Source organism: Pelodiscus sinensis, chromosome 6, assembly GCF_049634645.1.
Source record: "Pelodiscus sinensis isolate JC-2024 chromosome 6, ASM4963464v1, whole genome shotgun sequence".
In the NCBI taxonomy this organism is placed as follows: Eukaryota; Metazoa; Chordata; order Testudines; family Trionychidae; genus Pelodiscus; species Pelodiscus sinensis.
Window position 1 is genome coordinate 78819430 of NC_134716.1, and position 22796 is coordinate 78842225.

At 41.3% G+C, this 22796-nt stretch overlaps 1 protein-coding gene across 4 annotated transcripts in view; it reads left to right on the plus strand.

Moving 5' to 3' along the window:
• Window positions 1-22796, plus strand: part of HAPLN1 (hyaluronan and proteoglycan link protein 1) — an 89351-nt gene that overhangs the window by 22916 nt on the left and 43639 nt on the right. For 3 of the 4 annotated variants that reach the window (XM_006124342.4, XM_006124341.4, XM_006124340.4), the window contains exon 2: window positions 15236-15358. In XM_006124342.4, the coding sequence (XP_006124404.1) occupies window positions 15262-15358 (97 nt within the window). In that variant the 5' untranslated portion in view covers window positions 15236-15261. Of the gene's footprint in view, window positions 1-14546; window positions 14659-15235; window positions 15359-22796 lie in introns of those variants that run through there. The other variant, XM_075932192.1, reaches the window with a different exon arrangement.

The following is a 22796-nucleotide window of genomic DNA, read 5'->3' on the forward strand; positions in this document are numbered from 1 at the left end:
TCCATTAATATCATGGAAGAGTGCAGCCATCAACCACTTTCCAAAAATCTTGGAGTGGTGTCCCATTAAAAATCTACCCCGGGTTAGATTGACCTAACTACACTGAAGAGAGCATGCCATTTTTCACAGCTCTGAGCAATGAAGCTAGCTCAGCCTGAGTTTTGGGTGTAGGCCAAGCCAAAACCAGAAAGTTGGTCTGGACTGAGTCTTTTCCATCACAACATAAATGAAACTACAGTGCAGACCACTCAAGAAGATTTACCAAGTGAGGCCCTGGAGCCCAGAGTAGGTGAGTCTTACAAGTTTCATATTCTCTTTTATTAGAGATCTTATAGGATCCCACTTGTATCCTTGTAGAATTCCACTAAGTTTCAGTCAGTTATTATTACTTTATCTCAAATAGTCATATGCTGTGCTTCTTCTCTAGTTGAATAGGCCAAGGAGTTGTCCGACATAATCAAAACCAATACACTTTTTTGCTCACCCAGAGTTTCCAATTCAGAGAATGGCAAATCAACCCTTTTTAGCAATCTTCACAGCTTTGTAAACCAAGGAACAATACGAATTCCAATCCTTAATTTACTTTTAGCTCAAGGACAGCAAATATTACTGGCATCTGAAAGAAATTACATTGTTATTTAGGACACTCCAATTACCTCTGGCATAGCTCCTAAATATGATCCGATCACCACACACCACTACTCAAAGTTTGGCTTTGGACTATTGTTCTCCCAATCTCTCTTTCAGTTTGTGTATTTTCCTCCAACACTGTGCTTTCTGTGGTTTCCGACATATTCCATTTCCTGATGGATCATTACGGGGCACTTATTTTTGTAACAAAGAATCAAGGGATTTCCTGAATATAGATTTTCCAGCCACACTTCAGTAACCTTGAAAATATTTCACACTGAAGCTAAATGGTGCTATAACTTTGCTTTTGTATCAGACAGCATGAACTATGTTTTCTGTAGCCTATTTTCTGAAGCAATTTAGAAGAGTTCTACTTACCAAGGTATCTTGTTATTATGGCATTATCAAATGGCTACAAACTTTTTAATCTTAGTTCTGCATGTTTCACTTCTGAGAGGCCCCATATATTTTATATTAGTCCCCTATAAAAAGAGTGTGGGGAGGAGGGGGAGGGAGAGTGTTGAAAGTCTGATGAGAAGAAACTTTCACAGTATTATTCTCTGGTCCTTGACCTAAGCCATACTGTACTATGTATCTTTGCAAGGCAAAGACAATGGATGTTAAATTAGTTTGGCAGTGGTAAGCTTCTCACTCTGTCACTTTAGGCTGCCATTTCCCTTTCCTTTTAAAACCATCCTATATCCCTAAATCGGCAACGCTAATATGGATATCTAGAGGTAGGAAGAGAGACGGTTTATGAAGATACTGTATTTCTGTCCTAGGGTTGCCAAGCATCTAGTCTGTGACTGGAATGTCCGGTTGAAAAGAGAACCCTGCTGTCTCTGGTTATCACTGCTGACCAGGACATAAGAGTCTGGTCAGCAGTCAGCAGGGCTAAGGCAGGCTCCCTGCAGCTCCAGGAAGTGATTGGCATGCCCAGCAGGGGTGGCCTTGGAAGCTCCTTGCCCTGTCCTTGCCCCAGTCACCAGCTCTGTAGCTTCCTTGGCCAGGGACTGTGTTCAGTGGGAGCTGTAAGGGTGGGCAGGCAACATGAACAGCTCCATGGCCTTTTGCCTAGGAGTTGGACATGTCATCTGCTTCTGGGAACTGCCTGAGGTAAGCACTGCCCAGCTGGAGCCCACACCCCAAACTTCCTACACCCTGACCCCTGGCCCTGGTCAGACCCCCTCCTCCTGCACTCTGAACCCCTCAACCCCAGCCCAGAATCCCTCATACATCACAACCCACAGCCCTTGCCCAAATAAGTCCCCAATTCCCTAACCCAGCCCTGTGTACCTCCCACAACCAAACTCCCTCCCAGATACCACCCCTGAACTGCCTCCCACATCCAAAACTCTACCCAGCTAAGGCCCACATCTCAAATGCCTGTCCAAACCCCGAGCCCCCTCCCACACTCAAAACACCTTGATCCCAGCCAGGAGCTTCCTCCTGCACATCAAACTCCTCACTTCTGGACTTATCCCAGAAGCTCCTCCCCCTAGCCAGAATTGTTTCTCCCTCCTGCACCGAATTTGCTGTCCCTCCCTGGTGAAAGAGAGTAAGGGTGAGGGAGAGCTAGCAACAGAGGGAGAGGGGATGGAGCGAGAAGAGTCTTGTTGAAGGAGCAGGGGACGGGTGTTCAGTTTTGTGTGATTAGATAGTTGGCAACTCTATGTTGTTCCATGCATATCATTAGTGATGTTCTTAGAAGTCATGTAAGATGCAACTCTTCAATATGGCTGCTCACTGCACTAGCCAAGCGATTAGGCCAGCCACCTGTGCCTACATTCATTTGTATCTTGCAGGTATTTACTTATTTGAACCTAAGGTAACAACGCTCCCACCTCAAGTATCAAGTCAATTTAGTAAAGTAATAAAGTTTTGAAAGCCAGCTTAAACTGTTCATGTATGCCTCCAGGAGACTAATTCTAAGAGAAAGCAATAATTCCGCATCTTTTAAAAGGCTTGTAAATGATAGCATCATCTGTAACTCAGTATCTGTCGGTAACCCAAGCTCTGTAGGTAAAGATGTTCTAAATTTCATTGAACAAAGAATAAACATCAGCTAAAAGACTGCAAGAGTTTTAGAAAAGCTTATGCAGAATTCCTAATGCCTTTGTTGCCTTTTAACCAATGAACTGAATCCTGGATAAGATCATGTTTGTAATAGTATAGAGTACTACACAATCTGATTCTGCATCTTGGAATATATCTTATTTATAACTGTCAGAAGAGTTTGGGACTGCAACAAAAGGAGACACAGAAGAAGTTTCTTCTTTTAGTGAGGATTACATATCCTATTGTAATTAAAACTTGTACCTTGAATTACCTATACAAACTATAGTTACAATCTGTGTACATATAATATATGAGCTAATAATTTATAGTTTGGGACATCATAGACTGATCATCTGCTTCTTTGAAGACTCTGACTGGAGAGTCTATAGAAGTTATCTGCTTGATATTGTATCTGTAAGTGTTACAGTTAGGGCATGTCTAGACTATGTTCTAATTTTGAAAGCAGGTCTTTGAAAGTGAAAGTAGTCTGGATGCAGTTTTTTCTGAAAAAAAAACCCCTTTTTTGAAAAACCTCATAAACCTCCTTTTTTCAGGAAGAGCGGACTTTGCATATCCTCTTTCGAAATTATAACGTAGTCTAGACATGTCCTTAGAGAAATAGAACTAGCAGAATCTTGTTTGGGGGATAAGGAAATAAAACTATCCACCACAGATACACACACTCACACAGACAGTTCAATAGATGGATATAATTACCAGCCTCAGCTAGTTATGCTAATCAACTGGCCAAGTGGTCTAGACATGCGGAAGGAGCTGGGTCATGTTGGTGTACACCGATGTTCCTGGAGGATGATCATAGAACTAAAAGACCCAATCCTATAATTTTGCACCTGTCTTTTCATATGCTTTAGTCCCTAGAGTCTGTCTCACTGCCCCAGGGCACTGTATAACCATGACTCATCAGTTAATGGCAGATGCAACTTTGATCTTTTTTTCTTGATAGGGCTTTTGTCTTTCTCTTTCGTACATAGGTTCTTTCACAGGTCTCACACACATTGTTCCATCAGGGTGGTTCTGGCAGCTGTTCACTGAGGCCAGGTCTATACTAGACCTTGAAAGTCAGTTTAAGGCAGTGGTCTCCAACCTTTTTACACCCAAGATCACTTTTTAAGTCTCAGAACAGGCGAAGATCTACTGCCCCGCCCCTTCCTTGAAGCCCCGCCTACATTACATGAGGAAATCTAATGTAAATATACTGCGCAGGTGCGCAGTTCAGAGAAGGCTCAAGAGCTACTCTTGGAGCCCCTGAGATCTACTGGTAGATCGCGATCTACTGGTTGGTGATCACGGGTTTAAGGAATAGTAGACTATGTAGCTGGAGTCTGCTGCCATCCTTGCTGCAAACATTCCTGTTGGCTTCCCTTACTCGTGAGGAGTACAAGCGCCAGACTGAGCTGCCCTCTGCATTAGATGTACTGGTCTATAATAGACTCATAAATCAAACATTAGAATGTTGTTCTATGGTGCTGCAAGTGAGGACATGGCCTAAGAGAGGCTGGCACTGGGACTGATCCCATTGTACACACACCCACATTCATTCTTTTAAATGAGATTACAGACACACTTTAAACAGAGTTAAGGCAGTACAAAGTATAAAATGGAGTTTCAGTTACAATATGGAGTTACTTAAGTAACACGGTATTAACAGTTAAAAATGGGATTTAAGTTACAGTATGTATCAAAAAGTTACAATAACAGAGTCTTCAAAGGCAATTCGTAATAGGTTACTAAAAAATTTATCAGCGGTTAGCACTATTTCACTTATAAAATTCCATCAATAAAAAAGTGGTCCACAATTCATAAATTACATAATGTTATATTAGTACATGCAATTCATTAAATGGGCAATTTCATTCTTGAGCCCTCCATAAATCAGCTAAGTTTTATTTTTATAGTAACTCCATGAGTGTAATATTTACTTTACAAGAAATATTCAATAAGATCACAGAATTGTTTTCAGGCCATACTATGATGATTTTATGATATTCTCATGAGATGTTTATGCTGTTGGCACTGTTAAAATATTAATGTCTGCATAATACTGAAATAACAAAGTTAAGCAATAGACTTTGAAAGACTTTTTAAAATTTTTAGACAAAGAGTATTTGTCAGAAATTCATGTTCTCAGCAATTCTTCATTTGTTTCCAACATAATCTAGATAAAGAAAAGTTAACTAAATAACTATATAACACATGCTTTCCAGAATATTTATCAGTCTCAATCACCCTACATTCTGATGAAAACACGTTAAAAATGAAAGAACACTTTTTTCTGAAGAAATATATGTTCACACACATACATTCATACACACACATATACATTGCATAAAGCATCAGGAAAAACAAAATATGCTGTTTTTAGTTATAATTGATCTGGAAGTCTATGTCTACACAGCATCATTATTTCAAAATAACATAGTCCATGTCTACACAGCTGGCCATTATTTTGACATAATGTTGAAATAATGTCGAGCTGGAGAACTTTTTTCTCTGACTCTTGTAACCCTCATTTTATGAGGAGTAAGGGAAATCAGAGGTAGAGTGCTCTATTTCAAAGTAAGTGCTGTGTAGATGCTCCCAATTTCAAAATAAGGTATTTTGAAATAAGCTATGCAATCGACGTAGCTCAATTTGTGTACCTTATTTTGAGTTAACTCCTGCTGTGTAGATGCACCTAAAAAGTCCTTCCCTTTCACCTATCTTTGTTACTTATATTCTCCACCTGCACCCTGATTAACACTCTTGGATCACCCCACAGTCTATTCATCTATTCATCCTCATAGTACCCCTCTGAGGTAGGAAAGCACTGTTATTCCCCATTTTATGAGTTCTGAAATGAGGCCTAGAGAATCTAAGTGAAAGGACAATGGATGTTGCTGGACTAGAGAGCACTGGTGACTGGAAGTGGGGACCAGCTGGGAGTTTGGCAACAGAGGGGCTGGTGGCTGAGAGCCCGGCCAGGGCCGGAGCTAAGAGCAGAGCCGGGCTGGTGGCTGGGGGTCCAACCAGGGCTTCGAGTGCATGTAGGAGTCTGGTAGCTGGGAGCAGAGCTGGGCTGGGGGACTGGCTAGGACTGGGAGTGGAGTCGGGTCAACAGCCAGGAACAGAGCCTGGAGGCCAGGAGGTAGCAGCCCTCCCAGGACAGGCTGGAGGCTGACAACAGAGGGGCTGGCTTTGACCTCCCATGTATGGCATCCTCCTCGTTTGGGACTGGTCAGTTCCCAAGAGTGCCGTACCAGGAGCTCCCACCTGTATGTGTCTATTGCTACTTTCCACCAATTCCTCTTGAGGGCATAGGTTTCTGGCATGTCTCCAGAAAAGGAAACTTCTGTTTTATTTTGCAGCACAGGACATTTTGTTAAATATGGAAAATTATTTCCCCCCGAAATGAATAGCTGTTTTAACTAATGGAAACTATGCAAGACTTGAGCCTTGTAAAACTTGCAAGTCTTTGCCACTTGCTCTCCCCCCTCCCCCCACCACCTCACTCCCCGCCCAGTTGGGAAAGCAGGAAGCAGGAGAAAGGGGACTATTTTCCTGTGTCTGAGAACATCAGAGGAGGTTTGAGAGGTGGAACCAGATCACATTGTACACATGTATTCCACAGCCAGTATGAATTAGAGCAGGGCCCTTAAACTGCTCTGAATTATGTTTCAGGTCATTTTAGCTCCAACTCAGGCCAAGGATCAAGAAACCAAAAAGGTGGCTTAAAGTGAACCTTCCCTTGCCACCCTGGTTCTTGTATCTAACAGAGCTCAGGAAGGTCTATATGGCATATATGGAAAGTAATGACGTATTTGCTTTAATTCTTTGAGTGATGAGAGCTGAGTTTCTTTTCTCCTTCGTTTGACATTATCTGCCTTTCCCATTCACCAGTGCCTCTCAAATCTTTCCTGGCATGACCCCATTTTAATTATTTTTTTTCTTGCCAGGATCTCAGACAGCATGGATGACACCATTTTCTTTAGAGCAAAATGCCATCCACCATGCATCATGACCTCACGCACCATACAAGTGAGATCATGCATGCCGAGAAAAATGGCTTCCTTGACAGTCTAGGGATTACTATGACTCCATCTGCTGATGGCACAACCTTGTTTGGGGTCTTGACTCACACTTTGGGCCCAATCCATATCTTTTCCAAAGTAGAAGAAGAATCTGATTTTTCATTGTCAGACAACTCAAACAGAGACCCCAGCTTCCATCAACTTTCAGTGGAAACCTAACTCCCCATGGCACTTTAGAAAATCTTAGCCCACGGGAAGATACTGGAAGTCTCTAGTAGCTATATCTGCCTATAGCATCAATATATGCATCATCACTGTACACATGATGAATCTGTCCAATCGTACCTCTACTCTACTGTGGAACTTCTGCTGAGCTCATTGGGGATTCCCTGAGCAGAATATCTGGAAGGATTATGTTGTGGTGCCTACTAAAAGAGTGTTATGCTGCCTATCTAAAAGGATGTTACAAGGAGGAGGGTGAACAATTGTTTTCCTTGGCCTCTGATGATAGGACAAAAAGCAATGGTCTTAAATTACAGCAAGGCAGGTTTAGGTTGGACATTAGGAAAAACTTCCTAACAGTCAGGGTGGTTAAGCATTGGAATAAATTACCTAGGGAAGTTGTGGAATCGCCACCACTGGAGATATTTAAGAGCAGGTTAAATAGACATCTATTAGGGATGGTCTAGACAGTTTCTGGTCCTGCCGTAAGGCCAGGGGACTGGACTTGATGACCTCTTGAGGTCCCTTCCAGATCTAGTTTTCTATGATTCTATGATTCTACTCTAGTTGCACTTTCATGACACTTGCATATGCAATACTAACACACAATGTAAATGCAAGAATCCTATTCTCTTTTGCTGTGTCTTGACTACGTCCCTCTGTTGGCAGAGGGATGTAAATGAGGCACTTCGAAAGTGCAAATGAAATATCCTGTGCTTCATTTGCATAATTGCATCATGGCGCTCTTTCAAAAAAATGCCATTTTGAAAATATAATCGTGGTCTAGAAGCGGTTCCTTCAAAAATGACAGGCTTTTTCAAAAGATCCTGTACTCCTAGGAGTACAGGATCCAAGGAGTACAGGATCTTTCGAAAAAACCTGCCATTTTCAAAAGAACCATGTCTAGACAGCGGTTTTACTTTCAAAATGGTGCTTTTTCAAAAAAGCGCCATGATGCTATTATGCAAATGAAGCTCAGGGTATTAAATTCCCGCTTCATTTGCACTTTCAAAGTGCCTCATTTACATCCCTCTGCTGACAGAGGGATGTAGTATAGCCACAGCGTTTGTGCTTACACTAGCTCAACATCAATACATCTCCAGTTTCTACAATGGAGTTACTCCAGATTTGCACTAGTGCACGTAATAACATACTCAGACCATACATTTTCCTTCCTATATGAAGACACAAAGAACAAAGATAGCAGAAGGGGGAAAAAATAATTGATCATTGTTTAATGAAAAATGGATTTATAAAAACCAATGTATCAAAATGTTGGCATACAAATAGTAAAACCATGTGAATAAAAAATAAAGAGCCGCTTCTTTCTCCACTTTCCTTTCATACTCTTTTATCCTTTCTTCTTCTTTCTTCTTCTTTTTCTCTCCTCCCCTTTGCTCTCTTTGTCATGCAATGGAAAACAAGGATATTTATACAAAATGAACCCTAGAAAGAGAAGATCAGAATGCTGTGACTTAATGACATATGAAGACATCATCAAATTATACAAGAATTCTTTCTTACTAAACACATAAACCATGTCCAGGGCTTACCTATGAATGCTTCATATTGAAGAGAGAAACAGTGTCAAAATTGTATCTTGTGCCTTTAAAAGTATAATTGGTAATAATAGAGATGCCTCACAATTTTAAGCCATTGACTATGACAACTCAGTTCTGCATTATTATTCTTTCTCATTTAGCCCTTCATTTAAAATTCAAAACAAATATTAAATAACTACAAGTTGAACCTCTCTAGTCCAGCATTATCTGTGATTCAGTATTGTTGGGGACCCAATGTGTGCTCCTGAGTTAGAGCACTTATGGGACAAAACTGATGCAGCAGGACCACGTATGTTAATGGACCATAGAGCTGGGCTGACAGCTGAAAGCGGAGCCCCAGGGCCAAAGGCCAGTGACTGGGATTGGAGCTCAGCAACTACCGGGGGGGGGGGGGGGGAGGGGAGAGGAGAATGGGGGAGTAAGAGGAGGAGGGGGAGGAGAAGGAAAGGGGAGAGGGCAGAAGCCAGCACTTAAGAGTGGAGCCCAGCATCTCCACCTAGGAATGGAGTGCAATGGCTGGGGCTCTGGCACAGGAACCAGTGGCTGTGAGCAGACCCTAGAGACTGGCAGCAGAGGGTCTGGCAATGATCTCACCAAGTTCAGCAAACTCTCTGATTCAGGCTAGTCAGGTCCCATGGGTGCAGGACTAGAGATGTCCAACCTGTAAAGACATCCCATGCTTAAGTATCCTGGGTGTATCACAGTATCATAAATAATATAGACAAGCAGTACAAACTACGGTAGTAGAAGTACCCACGTGAGGAAAAGGTGACAATGAAAATACTTAGTACTTCTCTACTGTTTTCTTTCTTTGAGGCTCTTTGCAATCAGTAACGAGTTAATCCTCACACTACTCCTCCCCCTAGAGGTGAGAGTAATTTATTATCAGCTCAAACTTCCAAACATAGATTGGTAAATTAATATTTAGGTTTCTATCTGTGTGGCCTGAAGCTTGGAGGTATTGGAAAATCCATAGTTCACACTCAATTTCAGTGGGAGCTGTTCATGCTCAGCATCTCTAGAAATTAGGCCCTTCTGCTCAGAAATCTGCTAGATCTATCTAAATACAGAGTGAGCAGCCTAATTGTAAGCACCAGCTTTTGAAACTTTCAGCCACATTGACCAGACAAAAAACCTGGAATGCAGAGATTAATGAGAACTCCTGCATATTGGCAGATGATTGGATAAGATGACCCTTGTGGTTTCTTCTAACCCTATGGTGCTATGGTTGTAACAGTTTGGAAAACAATTATCTAAAATTAAGCACTTTGGGAGGAAATTTTGGAAGCCAGACACCAAGCTACAATTAGTGTAGCTGGATATCTAACTATCAGTGACTTTGAAAAATCTCCCTCACTTTCTTTCTGTTGCTTAAATATGTATTTAGGTGTCTTAGTTTTAGTACCTTTCAGCATTCTGGCCTAAGTGACTTACTCAAATATATTTATTTTATTTTAATGTACATATTAGTAAAAACATTCCATCCAAAGCTTTAAGTGTCCAAATAGAGTAGTAATTAAATTGCCACATAATTATATACTGAATCAATGTTAGCACTAGGTTGAGAACAAAAGAGCATGGCTCCCTGTCATAGCTGACTTTGCTTCTCTCAAATATATGAATAATGCCCAAATTGCTATTATAACATGTCATATTAAAAAGAGGATCACTTTAAAAGGATCTCAAAAATATAACACAAGTCTGTCATCGATTCCATTTTGCTGAGGACAAGTGCCCTAACAAGAGGTGAGACACCAAACAACAACTCACATAAATTGAGCCAATATTGTTTAAGGGTTTATGTACTAAATGTAGATCTTGAATTACAGTGTTTGAATTACAGGCAGCCACTATAGCGTGCCAAGATTTAACTTATTCACTTCTATTTATGGATCTGCGTGCTGCCAGTGGGAGGACGGGAAAGGGGCAGGCTTGGCGCAGGCTACATTCAGTAACCATATTTTCTGAACTAACTGCAACTAGGGAGAATGGTGGTTTAATTTAATGTATTAAATAGACTAAACATTTTAATTTTCTCATGTTAGTTTATCAAACTTCATTTTAAATAAAGTAAAATATTAATTTATGTCCAACAAAAAGGTTTCAATGTTTTCTTTATTTGTGGCAGGCTGGGGAACTTTTTGGGGGTTAGGGGGCCAGTGACCCACAGAAAAATCAGTTGGGGGCCACACAAGTGAGAAACAAAAAAATCTTCTCCCAAACCCCCCAGCCCTCACTGATTTGGCCCTCAACTGAGATACCTCACTCCTCTGATGCTCTAACCTCATGGGGTGAGGGGAAGGCACAGGGAGGACTGAGGTTCAGGCTTTCCTATGGGCCAGATTTACTTTTCAGGGGTTTTGGAGATAGTGGATTTTATGAACCCCCTTAGGGCCTGGGATGCGATTCAGGGCTGCCAGCGAGTGGGATAGGGATAAGGTGCAGGAGGTGGGATGCAGAAGAGGGAGAGGTTGCAAAGTCTGGGTAAAGGTAGGGTACAGAAGCAAGCTGGGAGTAGGGTGTCTGGCCAGGTGGAGGGAGCAGGAGCAAGGAATGGAGTAGTGTGTGGCCAGGAGGGAGTGTACAGGAGCAATGGTGGGTGCAGGAGCATGGTGAGGGTAGGTGTCTGTCCAGACTAGGGTGGAGGGTGCAGACCAAGATTTGGGTAGGTTGTCTGACCATGAGGGAGGGTACAGGAACATGGGTGTCAGAGCAAAGCTAGAGGTACAGCTTCTTCAAGAGGGGAGCAAGTGAGGGGGATTGAGGTGTGGGGGTCTGGGCATGATTGGGGAGGTTTATCTGGATTTGCGCTTGCTTGCAGCAAATTCTGCGGCCACTCAGTCCCGAGCTGGCCCCACAGGCCAAAGGCGCTGCTGCCACTACTGTGGCCACATGGTCCTGAGCTGGCCCCAGACACTGGAAAGATAATTCCTGGGTTGGCCCCAGACCTGCTACTGCAGCCACGTGGTCCCAGGCCAGTCCCAGAGGCTGGAGGCACTGCTACCATGGTCCTGGGCCAGCCTCAGAGGCGCCATTGAGGAGCCTCAGCACCAGCGCTCCTAAACTGCTGCCAGGGAAGAGGGAGGGCTCCAGTGGCTGCACAGGGGAGTAGGAGTGGGGATTAGCTCCTGCCTCGCGTGCCACTTATGGCCCACGTGCCATAGTTTGCTGATCCCTGCACTATAGTTTGCAGAGTGTGATCCTCCTTGATTTCATTTTACAAAACCCTTGTACATTCATGGTGTCTAATTTTGTATTAACTGTAGTCTATAAACTGTTATTTTCCAGGATGGTCACAAAATATAGTAGTAATCTGTCTATAATGAATTATTGTTGTAAGGTCCACAGTTGGAAAAAAAAAACCCAGCAGCATCCAAATAGGTCAGTGACTAAAAAATAAAAAGAAACCATTTCTAATCTGTGCTAAATAGAATCTTCAGGTTTCAGCTGGTTAAATATGAGTCCCTATGTGTTCATGATAAAAGCTCATTATCTTTAGTCACTGCAGAGATGCTTCAGACATTTCCCTCACCTTGTTTTCTTTCTGGAGGAGCAGTAGAGTAAAGGAAGTTTCAGATATTCCTGAGGAGTCATGCTGCATTTTCATTGATCTATTCTGCCTATGCGTAGAGGATTATTATGGCAACTTGTTATCCATAAATACTGGCAATCTGGCACCTATTTGTCACAACCTCCCAAGGATACAAATGATCTATGACTAATGAAATGGTAAGGGAGACACCAGTGGAACTGTTTGGAAAGGTGGGCAGCTTGCTGAGCTTGACTGGCCTGAACACTTCTGGTGCTCGGCATTGGATGTCAACTTCCTATTTGGTTTTGGTCATAATTTAAGGGGTGGCTAAAAAATCATAACTGCTGCCGCAGGAATTTCTCCTTTGTCCCATTATGGACATTGTCCCATTACGCCCCATTGGGTCATCCATGCTGCTTGTTCCTGGGGTTAAATACCCCAGACAATAGGGTGTTTTCACAATAGGGTGTTTTTGGGCCTGTAGCCTCCAGTTGTCTGCCAAAACTCAAGTTTGTTCTTGGTGGTGAGATCAGTTTGCCTAGTTTAGCTCTTGAGTGATATTAAGGAAGCAAAAGGAATAAGGGGGACTTGGTTAATGAGTCTGAGTTCTGTTATATTTTCATATTAGACATTATGCTTCAGAAATGTAAGGCACAAAGCTGCCCCACTGATGATAAATATAGTATCCAAGGAGGTCAATCATGCTCTCTCATGGTAAACTTACAGGGAAGGAAAACTGTGAGCTTCCCAATTTGCAGTTTCCTATTCTTTGTGGAAGAAGCAGTAGATCTAAACCCAAACCAAGGGGAAGCCACATCAGGTCAGAACTGTTATCCAGAGCATTTATGAATATGTTAAATAGGATTCATCTCAGCATGGACCCCTGGGTGACATAATTAGTTACCTCTCTTCAGTCTGACAACTGACCTTTTATTTCTACGCAGTCAGATTGTGTAGCAGAGAGAGAAAGATGCTCCTTACCACTGAGGTATGCAGGTCTACCATACCATTACTAGGATTGGTTGTGCAAAGCCTGCCTTACCAAAAAAAAATTATGGAGAAGAGTCATGGACAAAAAAATGTCTGACTGTGGTATGCAACCTGATAGAGGACTAAGAGAGGGCATTTGAGAAATGACTCATATTACTGGACATCTATGACCTATTACTCCTGATATTTTGCTCCTGCACGAAGCACATCAATGGAAATGGAAACCATTGTTGTGCTCTTGGTATCAGCCTCCAAACTAGGTTAGCCTTTCTAAATTATGTTCTGGCTGCAACAGCCACTTACAGGCCATTTCCCAGCTGAGAATAGCTGCCTGCATTATTTTGTGGGGGCGGGGGGAGGAGGGACTAGCTAGTGCCTTTCACCTCCAAAGACATGCATTAAGATCCTGGCTTAGTCCACAGGCATGTAATTATACATGCCTTTTACGTTTTTATACAAGACAAGCCTGTAGTGGGTTAACTGACATATCTCATAGAATGGCGGTGTCAAGCTTGTACAATGCCTGATGACCCAATAGGCCAATTTCATCCTAAAGGTATTACAGAAAATGCTTTCCCTAAGTACATTGGGAGTCACCAGTTGACAGAGCAAGGTATTGTGACATTACTATCTGTCTTTCTCTGTGGGTTTTACCAGAGAAAAGCATCTTGGAACCATAGGAACCAGTCCAGCAAAGACTACCCAAGAGATCACTGAATCATTGCATCAAAAATTGTTAAAGAAAGCAAAATTCAAACTTTAATTATTCTAGAATCCATTTTAACAATAAGATTCACCTTTGTCAAAGGTAAGGTCAATTGACTGTTGGACCCTTGTTTGTTAACATTCTGTCCTTGTTCTTGTCCCTCGCATTCTGATATGAAAGTTCTGCTATGGGGAAAAATTGCAGTATAATTGCTCTACTTGTGGTTATTAGCTTATAACTAGAGATAGGCTCAAATCATATTTGGATCTGGATTCGATACACCTCATGAGTATTTATTTAAATAGTGTATTATAGGGGTGTTAGTGTATTATACGGATAGAGACTATTTGCAAATTTCTGATTTTGATCTAGGTTCTGACAGTGAGCACTCCCCTAAATTTGGGGATGTTTGGATCTGGGGCTTGAGGTCAGACTCATGTCTAACTTTGCTATAAGCAAGTGAGAAAATAAAATGTGTTTTCTCTGTTAGTACGTTATATTAAGACTATATCATAAGTAGCAGTATTTAATAATATTATTTGAAGCTTATTAAAAAAATCCTAGTGTCTTGAAAGAAGCTTGAGAATATATTTCTTTTATTTAGATAATGCAGTGTTTTAAAAGTGATTGCCATGAACACATCAGCCTAAGCCCTCTGCATAAGACCTCTTGTATTTTATGCCTTGTTATCTATTTCAGGTCTTCATTTGCCTAATTATTACTCTGAGGCTGGCAGAGATTTTCCCTGCAGCGCTCAGCTCTGCTGACTGCAGAGACCCTACCTGGCACACTAAGTTAGTGCGTCAGCATTCTAGGTAGAAATGAATGAAAAATCAATCAGGGCAACTGCAGTGCTAGCCTATACAACTCTAACCTACTTTGTGCATGGTTCCCAACATTTCACTGTATACTTAGGCACCCTTTAAAATGGTAAGTGGATCTGAAATAAAATCTAGCTTTTCTGATCTGTCTGACAAATATTCTCTCATCTTTTCTGTTAGAATCAAATAAACTTAGCACCCAGTTTGCTAAGCTAACTTGCAGCCTGGACTAAAATACCAAAAGCCATGAAAATACTATTTACTTGCTAAGGATTAATTTTTGTTTGTTTGTATTATACAGCATATGATGTAGATTACATGGAGTTGTTTTGGAAAACCAAAAGTACACTAAAACATTTTTATAAGCACAGTCATTGATTACCTTAGGTCTTCCAAGTTGTTTATTTTGTGCATGTTTATTTGTAAGTGTATATGTTCATATTTGCATTTCTGAATAGAGTTAAAATTATTTAATTTCTAATTTCATTTAATAAGATACAGGTAACTCTAATGAGAAAAGCTTCTGTCTTCATGCCTAAAAATACTAGCTACTGTAACTTTTCAGCAGAGAGGGTTAAATATTTTATAGACCGCTATACCATGAGCAGCCTGTAACAAGTTTTGCAGTGCAACACTGTAAAGATTTCTAAAATTCACAAGCCTTTTTGTATATGATGCTCTCACAGTGAAGAAGATTCTTTCGGCTATAAAAATGAAGAATCTACTTTTTCTGGTGCTGATTTCTATCTGCTGGGCTGAACATACTGGCAACTACACTCTGGAGCGTGACAGAATTATTCACATCCAAGGTAAGGAAATACTGATATATGCAACAGAAATTACCAATACATTCATATTCTTCAGACATATAATGCTGTGCTTAATGTCCCTTAATTTTCAGTCCTGCTGCACTGACAATTTTTACACTGTTAATATTGAGCCCTTTTTCTGCTGTTCTGTTGAATTATTATACTCTAAGAAATTTGGAAAATGAAAGTTGCATTTCTTACTTTTAATAGCAGTAAGTCAATAATTGCAATAATTTGTGAGTAAAAGCCAGTATATTTAAAAAAAAAAAAGAAATGAAGCCTAAAGTAAAAGCAACTGCAGCAGATTTAAATACCTTTACTTTATTGTGGTATAAATATGATTTAAGGCTGGCTCATAGCAAATCTTCATATCACAGAAGTGTGATAATGGCTGATTATTACTTAGAACGAAAATGAAATTAAATCTGAATAGGGAAACACAGACATCAGAAAAAGTAGCTTACCCCAAAGGAAATATGTCCTTCCACATAGCTCTAATTCATATAAAGAGTTATACTGCCTCTCTGCATAATCCTGTTGGGTTCATTTGAATCCTAAAGCTTAGAGCTGTATCAGGATTTGAGTCTGCAGCACAATGCAGCTGTTTTTTTTTTCAGTCCCAGCTTCAGTTGTTGAGGGTCATCCTTTATGAGGAAAGCCAGGACATTTAAGCAATAAGGACAGGCAGAGATTTGCTTTTCCTCATTTTTATGTTTTCTAGCATAGGCTGAAATAATCACTCTAACATATGCATTTTTGTATTAAGAAATGTGATTTACTGCTGTGTCTGTGAGAGGGAGAGAGGAGAGAGAGAAAGAGAGAGAAGAAAGTTTGATGCCTTTTTCTTTAAAATATGCTATTTGAGCTTCCTTATAAAAGTAAATGATCAGATTAAGGTGTGGTACCATAAGAATACAGAGCACTCACAATTCCCTGGAAAGGCATTGGGAGTTACAAGTGTTCTGCACTTGTTAGGACCAGGCCCTCATATCTTCAAGGTCAAATGGGATTCGCTGAGAACTGGTTTCACTATAAAGAAATTCATGTTATGAAGGTCAAATCAAATTGAAGACATAATGGTACTGTGAGAGAGTGAGCATTCATTTCCAAATGTCAATTTTATGTCTAGGTCTTCCTTTATTATCCTATAACTTTATTGCTTCATAGCACTGGATTTATTTATTTTATTTATTTATTTATTTATTGAGGGAAAGATAATCTGGAAACAAACATTTAAACCAATTCAAAGACAGCTCTACCTAAATTTCACCTCCTAAAATTGCTTATTCACCTACTACTTTGGGTTAAGTTTTCAAGCTGTACAATTCACTTATTGTCAGTCTCTCTGCATGCAATCAATGTGATTTACATAAGGGTATAGCAGAATAGTTAAAAGCTGGCAAAACAGCTGCTAGACCATGCTCCCTGATCTCCCTCCCCTGCCCCCCCCCCCCCGCCTCCAAAATCTGAGGTTTTTCCCTTTCAACTCAACCTCCTCAGAATAAGCCTGAGTAATTATTACAGTCCAGCTTTACTGAGATCCCTGAAGGTCAGTTGATTCAAGCTCTCTAAGACCAAGTGGGAGAGTAAATTTCACAGTTGAGCATCCTTTACTAAAAATGCCCTAACCTCACTTGCGGATATACACAACATCAATGGACTTTATTTAGCTTTGCACATCATCTTTGTGAACTGCCAGTATAGAGCACAGGTGGGTGAGATACTATTTTTTATTGGACCAATTTCTGTGGGTGAAAGAAAAAACTGCACTGCATGGTATAGAGTACAAGCATTGATGGGGGCTTCCCTAGATACACAAGGGCTGCGTCTAGATTGGCATGATTTTCCGGAAATGCTTTTAACGGAAAAGTTTTCCGTTAAAAGAATTTTCAAAACAGAGCATCTAGATTGGCACAGATGCTTTTTCCGCAAAAGCACTTTTTGTGGAAAAGCGTCCATGCCAATCTAGATGCGCTTTTCCGCAAAAAAGCCCCAATCGCCATTTTCGCGATCGGGGCTTTTTTGCGGAAAACAAATCTGAGCTGTCTACACTGGCCCTTTGCGCAAAAGGGACTTTTTCCTGAACGGGAGCACAATAGTATTTCCGCAAGAAGCACTGATTTCTTACAGTAAGAAGTCAGTGCTTTTGCGGAAATTCAAGCGGCCAGTGTAGACAGCTGGCAAGTTTTTCCAGAAAAGCGGCTGATTTTCCGGAAAAACTGGCCAGTCTAGACACAGCCAGGTTGCAAAGTGGAAAGGGCATCACTGGTGATGTGACATAGCTGGAGGGCTTTACACTCTTGTGGTCCTGGGTCCATGCTGGTTGGGCATTCACTAGTTGCTGTGTTGGGCTGTGGGTGACTCCTACTGGCCTGTGTCTGTAAGCACTGCCCAGCAAGGGGTGGTCCCTGTGGACAGGCATGTAGACAATGGCCTTGCAAATTTTCACGTGGCTGGGGAAGGATTTTAAACAAAGGAAGGAGAGTGGCTACCTGGGCAGAGTGAGTGGCCTGGGGATGGGACGGGGAAGTCTTGGCTGAGCAAACATGAAGAGAATCAGTTGGGGCCAATTTTATTTAATCTTTTTATTGCTGATCTTGGCACCAAAAGTGGAAGTGTCCTAATAAAATTTGCAGATGACACAAAGTTGGGAGCTACTGCCAATTCAGAAAAGGATCGGGATATCATACAGGAAGATCTGGATGATCTTGTAAATTGGAGTGATAGCCATAGGATGAAATTTAATAGTGAGAAGTGTAAGGTTATGCATTTAGGGATTAATAACAAGAATTTTAGTTATAAGCTGGGGACACATCTGTTGGAAGTAACGGAGGAGGAGAAGGTCCTCGGAGTTCTGGTTGATTATAGAATGACTATGAGCCGCCATTGTGACATGGCCATGAAAAAGGCTAATACGATCTTGGGATGTATTAGGTGAGGTATTTCCAGTAGGGATAAGGAGGTGTTAGTGCCGTTATACGAGGCATTGGTGAGACCCTATTTGGAATACTGTGTGCAGTTCTGGTCTCCCATGTTTAAGAAGGATGAATTCAAACTGGAACAGGTACAAAGAAGGGCCACTAGGAGGATCCGAGGAATGGAAAACCTGTCTTATGAAAGGAGACTCAAGGAGCTTGGCTTGTTTACTTTAACCAAAAGAAGGCTGAGGGGGGACATGATTGCACTTTTAAAATATATTAGAGGGATAAATACCAGGGAGGGAGAGGAATTATTTAAGTTTAATACCAATGTGGACACAAGAACAAATGGATATAAGCTGGCTAGTAGGAAGTTTAGACTTGAGATTAGACGAAGGTTTCTAACCATTAGAGGAGTGAAGTTCTGGAACGGCCTTCCAAGGGAAGTAGTGGGGGCAAAAGATCTATCTGGTTTCAAGATTAAACTAGATGGGTTTATGAAGGGGATGGTTTGATGAGATAACATGATCTTGGTAACTAATTGACCATTCATTATCAGTGGGAAATAGGTCAACGGAGGGATGATAGGAGTTACTATAGAGAACTTTCTGGGTGTCTGGCTGATGAGTCTCGCCCACATGCTCAGGGTTTAGCTGATCGCCATATCTGGGGTCGGGAAGGAATTTTCCTCCAGGGTAGATTGACAGAGGCCCTGGAGGTTTTTTGCCTTCCTCTGTAGCATGGGGTACAGATCACAGCTAGAGGATTCTCTGCATCTTGGGGTCTTCAACGTATTTGAAGGCTTCAATATCTGAGATATAGGTGAGAGGATTATTCTGGGAGGGGTGGGTGAGATTTTGTGGCCTGCACTGTTCAGGGGGTCAGACTAGATGATCATAATGGTCCCTTTTGACCTTAAAGTCTATGAGTCTATGAGTCTATGAGAACAGACTAAGTCGAGTACTGGGGGCTCAGGGGCCTGTGTACCCCTGCCTCAAGGGGTCTAAGGCTACCAGCCCCCTTACTCCTATGTCCACATCGAACCCGGGCCATGCTGTATCTCTGAGAAGCAATAAATTCTCTCTATTTTACTGTCTGGTGGAGTCACATCTTGCTGCCGACAGGGGTACAGGGTTAGGGGTCCCTGACACTCTGTCACAGGTTATGCTCCACACCTGATGTTTTTACAATTAATTATTATTTTGTAAATTATTATTTGTACCCTGGTAGTGCCCAGAGGCTCTATTTAGGATTTTGCCTAGAGCTGCACAACACATGAAAAGATCCACATTTAGACATGAGCTGGAAGTCAATTCAGGCTCTGGAACACAGGGGTAAAATGCTCCATGCAAAAAGCACCACTAAGTAAAGGAGCCAGGAGCATTCTTCAGCACAGCTGAAGTCTCTAAGACTTCATCATCTTGTCCTGTGGTGATGAACCCAGTCAATATGAGGATTGTTGAAATCCCCCATTATTATTGAATTTTCTGTTTGTGTAGATTCTCTAATCCTCCTGAACATTTCAGACACCACCACTTTCTGGTCAAACGGCCAGTGTATAGCTCTACTGCTATACTCTTATTATGGAATTTCTATTCATAGAGTTTCTATGATGCAGTGTGATTAATTTAAGACTACTATATTTGGATCTATACTTTTTTCACATATGGTACCAATCCCCCACCAACATGACCTACTCTGTCTTTCCTATGTGTTTTGTTCTCTGATATTATTACGTCCCATTGATTATAATGTTTGCTAAGTTTCTGTGATTCCTATTATATCAATATCATTATATAAATCCAGGTACTCAAGTTCACCTATTTTAGTATTTAGACTTCTAGTATTTGTATTCAGACACTTACAAGAACATAGAACATAAGAATAGCCCTACTGGGTTAGATGAAAGGTCCACTTAGCTCAGTATCCTGTCTTCCGACAATGGCCAATGGTAGGTGCTTTGGAGGGAATGAACAGAGCAAGCAATCTTAAAGTGATCCATCCCTTATCTCCCATTCCCAGCTTCAGGCAAACAAAGGCTAGGGACAACATCTGTGCCTATCCTGCAAATAACCACAGATGACCTATCCTCCATGAATTTCTCTAGTTCTTTTTTGAATGCTGTTTTTTTCTGGGCCTTCAAAACATCCTTTGGCAAGGAGTTCCATAGGTTGACAGTGTATTGTGTGATAAAATACTTCCTTTTGTTTGTGTTAAACCTGCTACCTACTAATTTATTTTTTGTGTTATGAGTACATAATGTGTCCTTATTTACTTTATGCAAACTAGTCATGATTTTATAGACTTTTATCATATTCTTGATTAGTTGTCTCTTTTCCAAAGTGAAAAGTCCCAATTGTACTAATTTTTCAACATATGAAAACGGTTCCCTATGCCTAATAATTTTTGTTGGCTTTTTCTGAATCTTTTCCAATTCCAATATATCTTTCTTTTTTGAGATAGAGTGATCATATCAGCATTCAGGATTCAAGATATGGGAATACTATGGATTTATATAGAAGCAGCATGATATTTTCTCACTTATTATTTATCCTTTTCTTAATGAGTCCCAACATTTTGTTTGCTTTTTTGACTTCTGCTACACATATGATGTAAGTGAATGGGTCTTTTTTTGTTTGACTGTTCCTCTTTTATTCCTAGATGTGCTTTATCAGCTTATCCTCTCCTCTTTATTAGGAGATAGCATTATCGTTAATAAATCCTCCCTTAAGGGACGTATCTTTCTGAACTGTGTGCTCCTCTGCACCTGCTGGACTTTCCCCGAGCCTTTAATTTAGGTCCTCTACAACCTTTTTAATTTTACGTGTCAGCAGTCTGGTTCCATTTTGATTTAGATGGAGCCCAGTTCCTAGTTAACCTTGATCCCTGATTCAGACACCAGCGCCTCATCTATACATTGAGACCTTGCAGTTCAGCTTGTCTAAATGGCCCCACATGTGAACCTGGAAACATTTCAGAGACTGAACTATGAAGGTTCTGGAGTTCATTCTCTTACTTAAAAGCCTAAATTTGGCCTCCATTACTTCTTTTCTACCTTTCCCTGTGTTACTGGCAACTGCTGAACGACAACCTCTGCCTTCTTCCCAGAACTTCTCATTAGTCTACCTGTAGGTATCGCGATCACCACAGCCTTTGCACTTGGCAGGCAATTCACCATGACGTTCCTTTAGTCATCACAAACCCAACTGTCTATACTTCTAATAATCAAATCCTCCATTATTATTATTAGCTGTCTCTTCCTCATAACTGGGCTTTGCTTCCCCTGAGAGCTATCCTTAATGGGTGAGGATACCATGGCATCATCTGGAAGGAGGGCCCCAACTATGGGATCATTTCCTTCTGCTACAGCTTGATGCTCTCCTTCTCCAAGAAGACATTCATCCTCCTTACCAGCAGACAGTCTGTCAGACTGGGTGTGAGACCATTCTGCTCTCTTCTTTGTACTTCTTTCTTCCCTTAATATCTTCACTTCAGCCACTCTAGTCTCAAGATCCCATGCCTTCCTCATAAGGCAGATAATCATAGAATCATAGAATACTAGGACCGGAAGGGACCTCGAGAGGTCATTGAGTCCAGTCCTCTGTCCTCATAGCAGGACCAAATACTGCATCCAAATACTGCATCATATATGCTGCATCCAGTGCAGTAAGCTGGATAGCCCACATTCTGGAAGAGGATGTCTCCCTGCATTATATTTGTTCTTGCAGGGCTTTTTTATTTGTTTTTGTTCTTGGGGGAGAGGGGTGGAAGGAGGGGGGCTTCTCTTGGGAGGGTGAAGTGGAGATTGCTGGCCAAAAATTAGAAAATATTTAGTGGTTGTATCTGAGTCACATGCTCCCTCTCTAAACTGACTTGCAAAACTCCTGATTGCACATGAGCAGGCCTTTTCAAATCCCTATTTTCCCTGAGTTAGCTACACTCCTTTCTCAAGGGATCCTAAAGAGGCCAGAACCTCGTTAGTAATATCTCACCTTTGCATAGCAAGCCATTAGGCTCAGCACATACACCCCTAAACAGACCACATTAAAAACATCATCAAACAGGCACTTGGCAAGTAAGCATGTAACAACAAACTAGCAGACAACTGCTATCCAAGGGTCACATCATTTCTCTCTGCTCACCAGGAGAAATCCCTTGCAAAATTCTAGTAAATTGCCTGCATTTGATGACCCGTTTAATGAAACAATGGTCTTAATAAATTAGGGCAAAATTTAACCTTAAGTAATCAGGGAAGCTAATGGAGAGTATAAGGAATGCTTTTGGGCAGCTTTGTTTGATCCTCCAGCTGCAACCCTTCCTGAACAAGCATGACTTGGCCACAGTGATCCATGCTTTGTTACATCCAGACTGGATTAATGTAATGCACTTCATGTGGGGCTGCCTCTAAAGAGCCTTCGGAAACTTCAGCTGGTCCAGAATGTGGCTGCTCGAGTCTTAACTAATACTCGTTATATGGAGCATATTATTATGCATGTGCTTTGGCAGCTGCACTGGCTTCC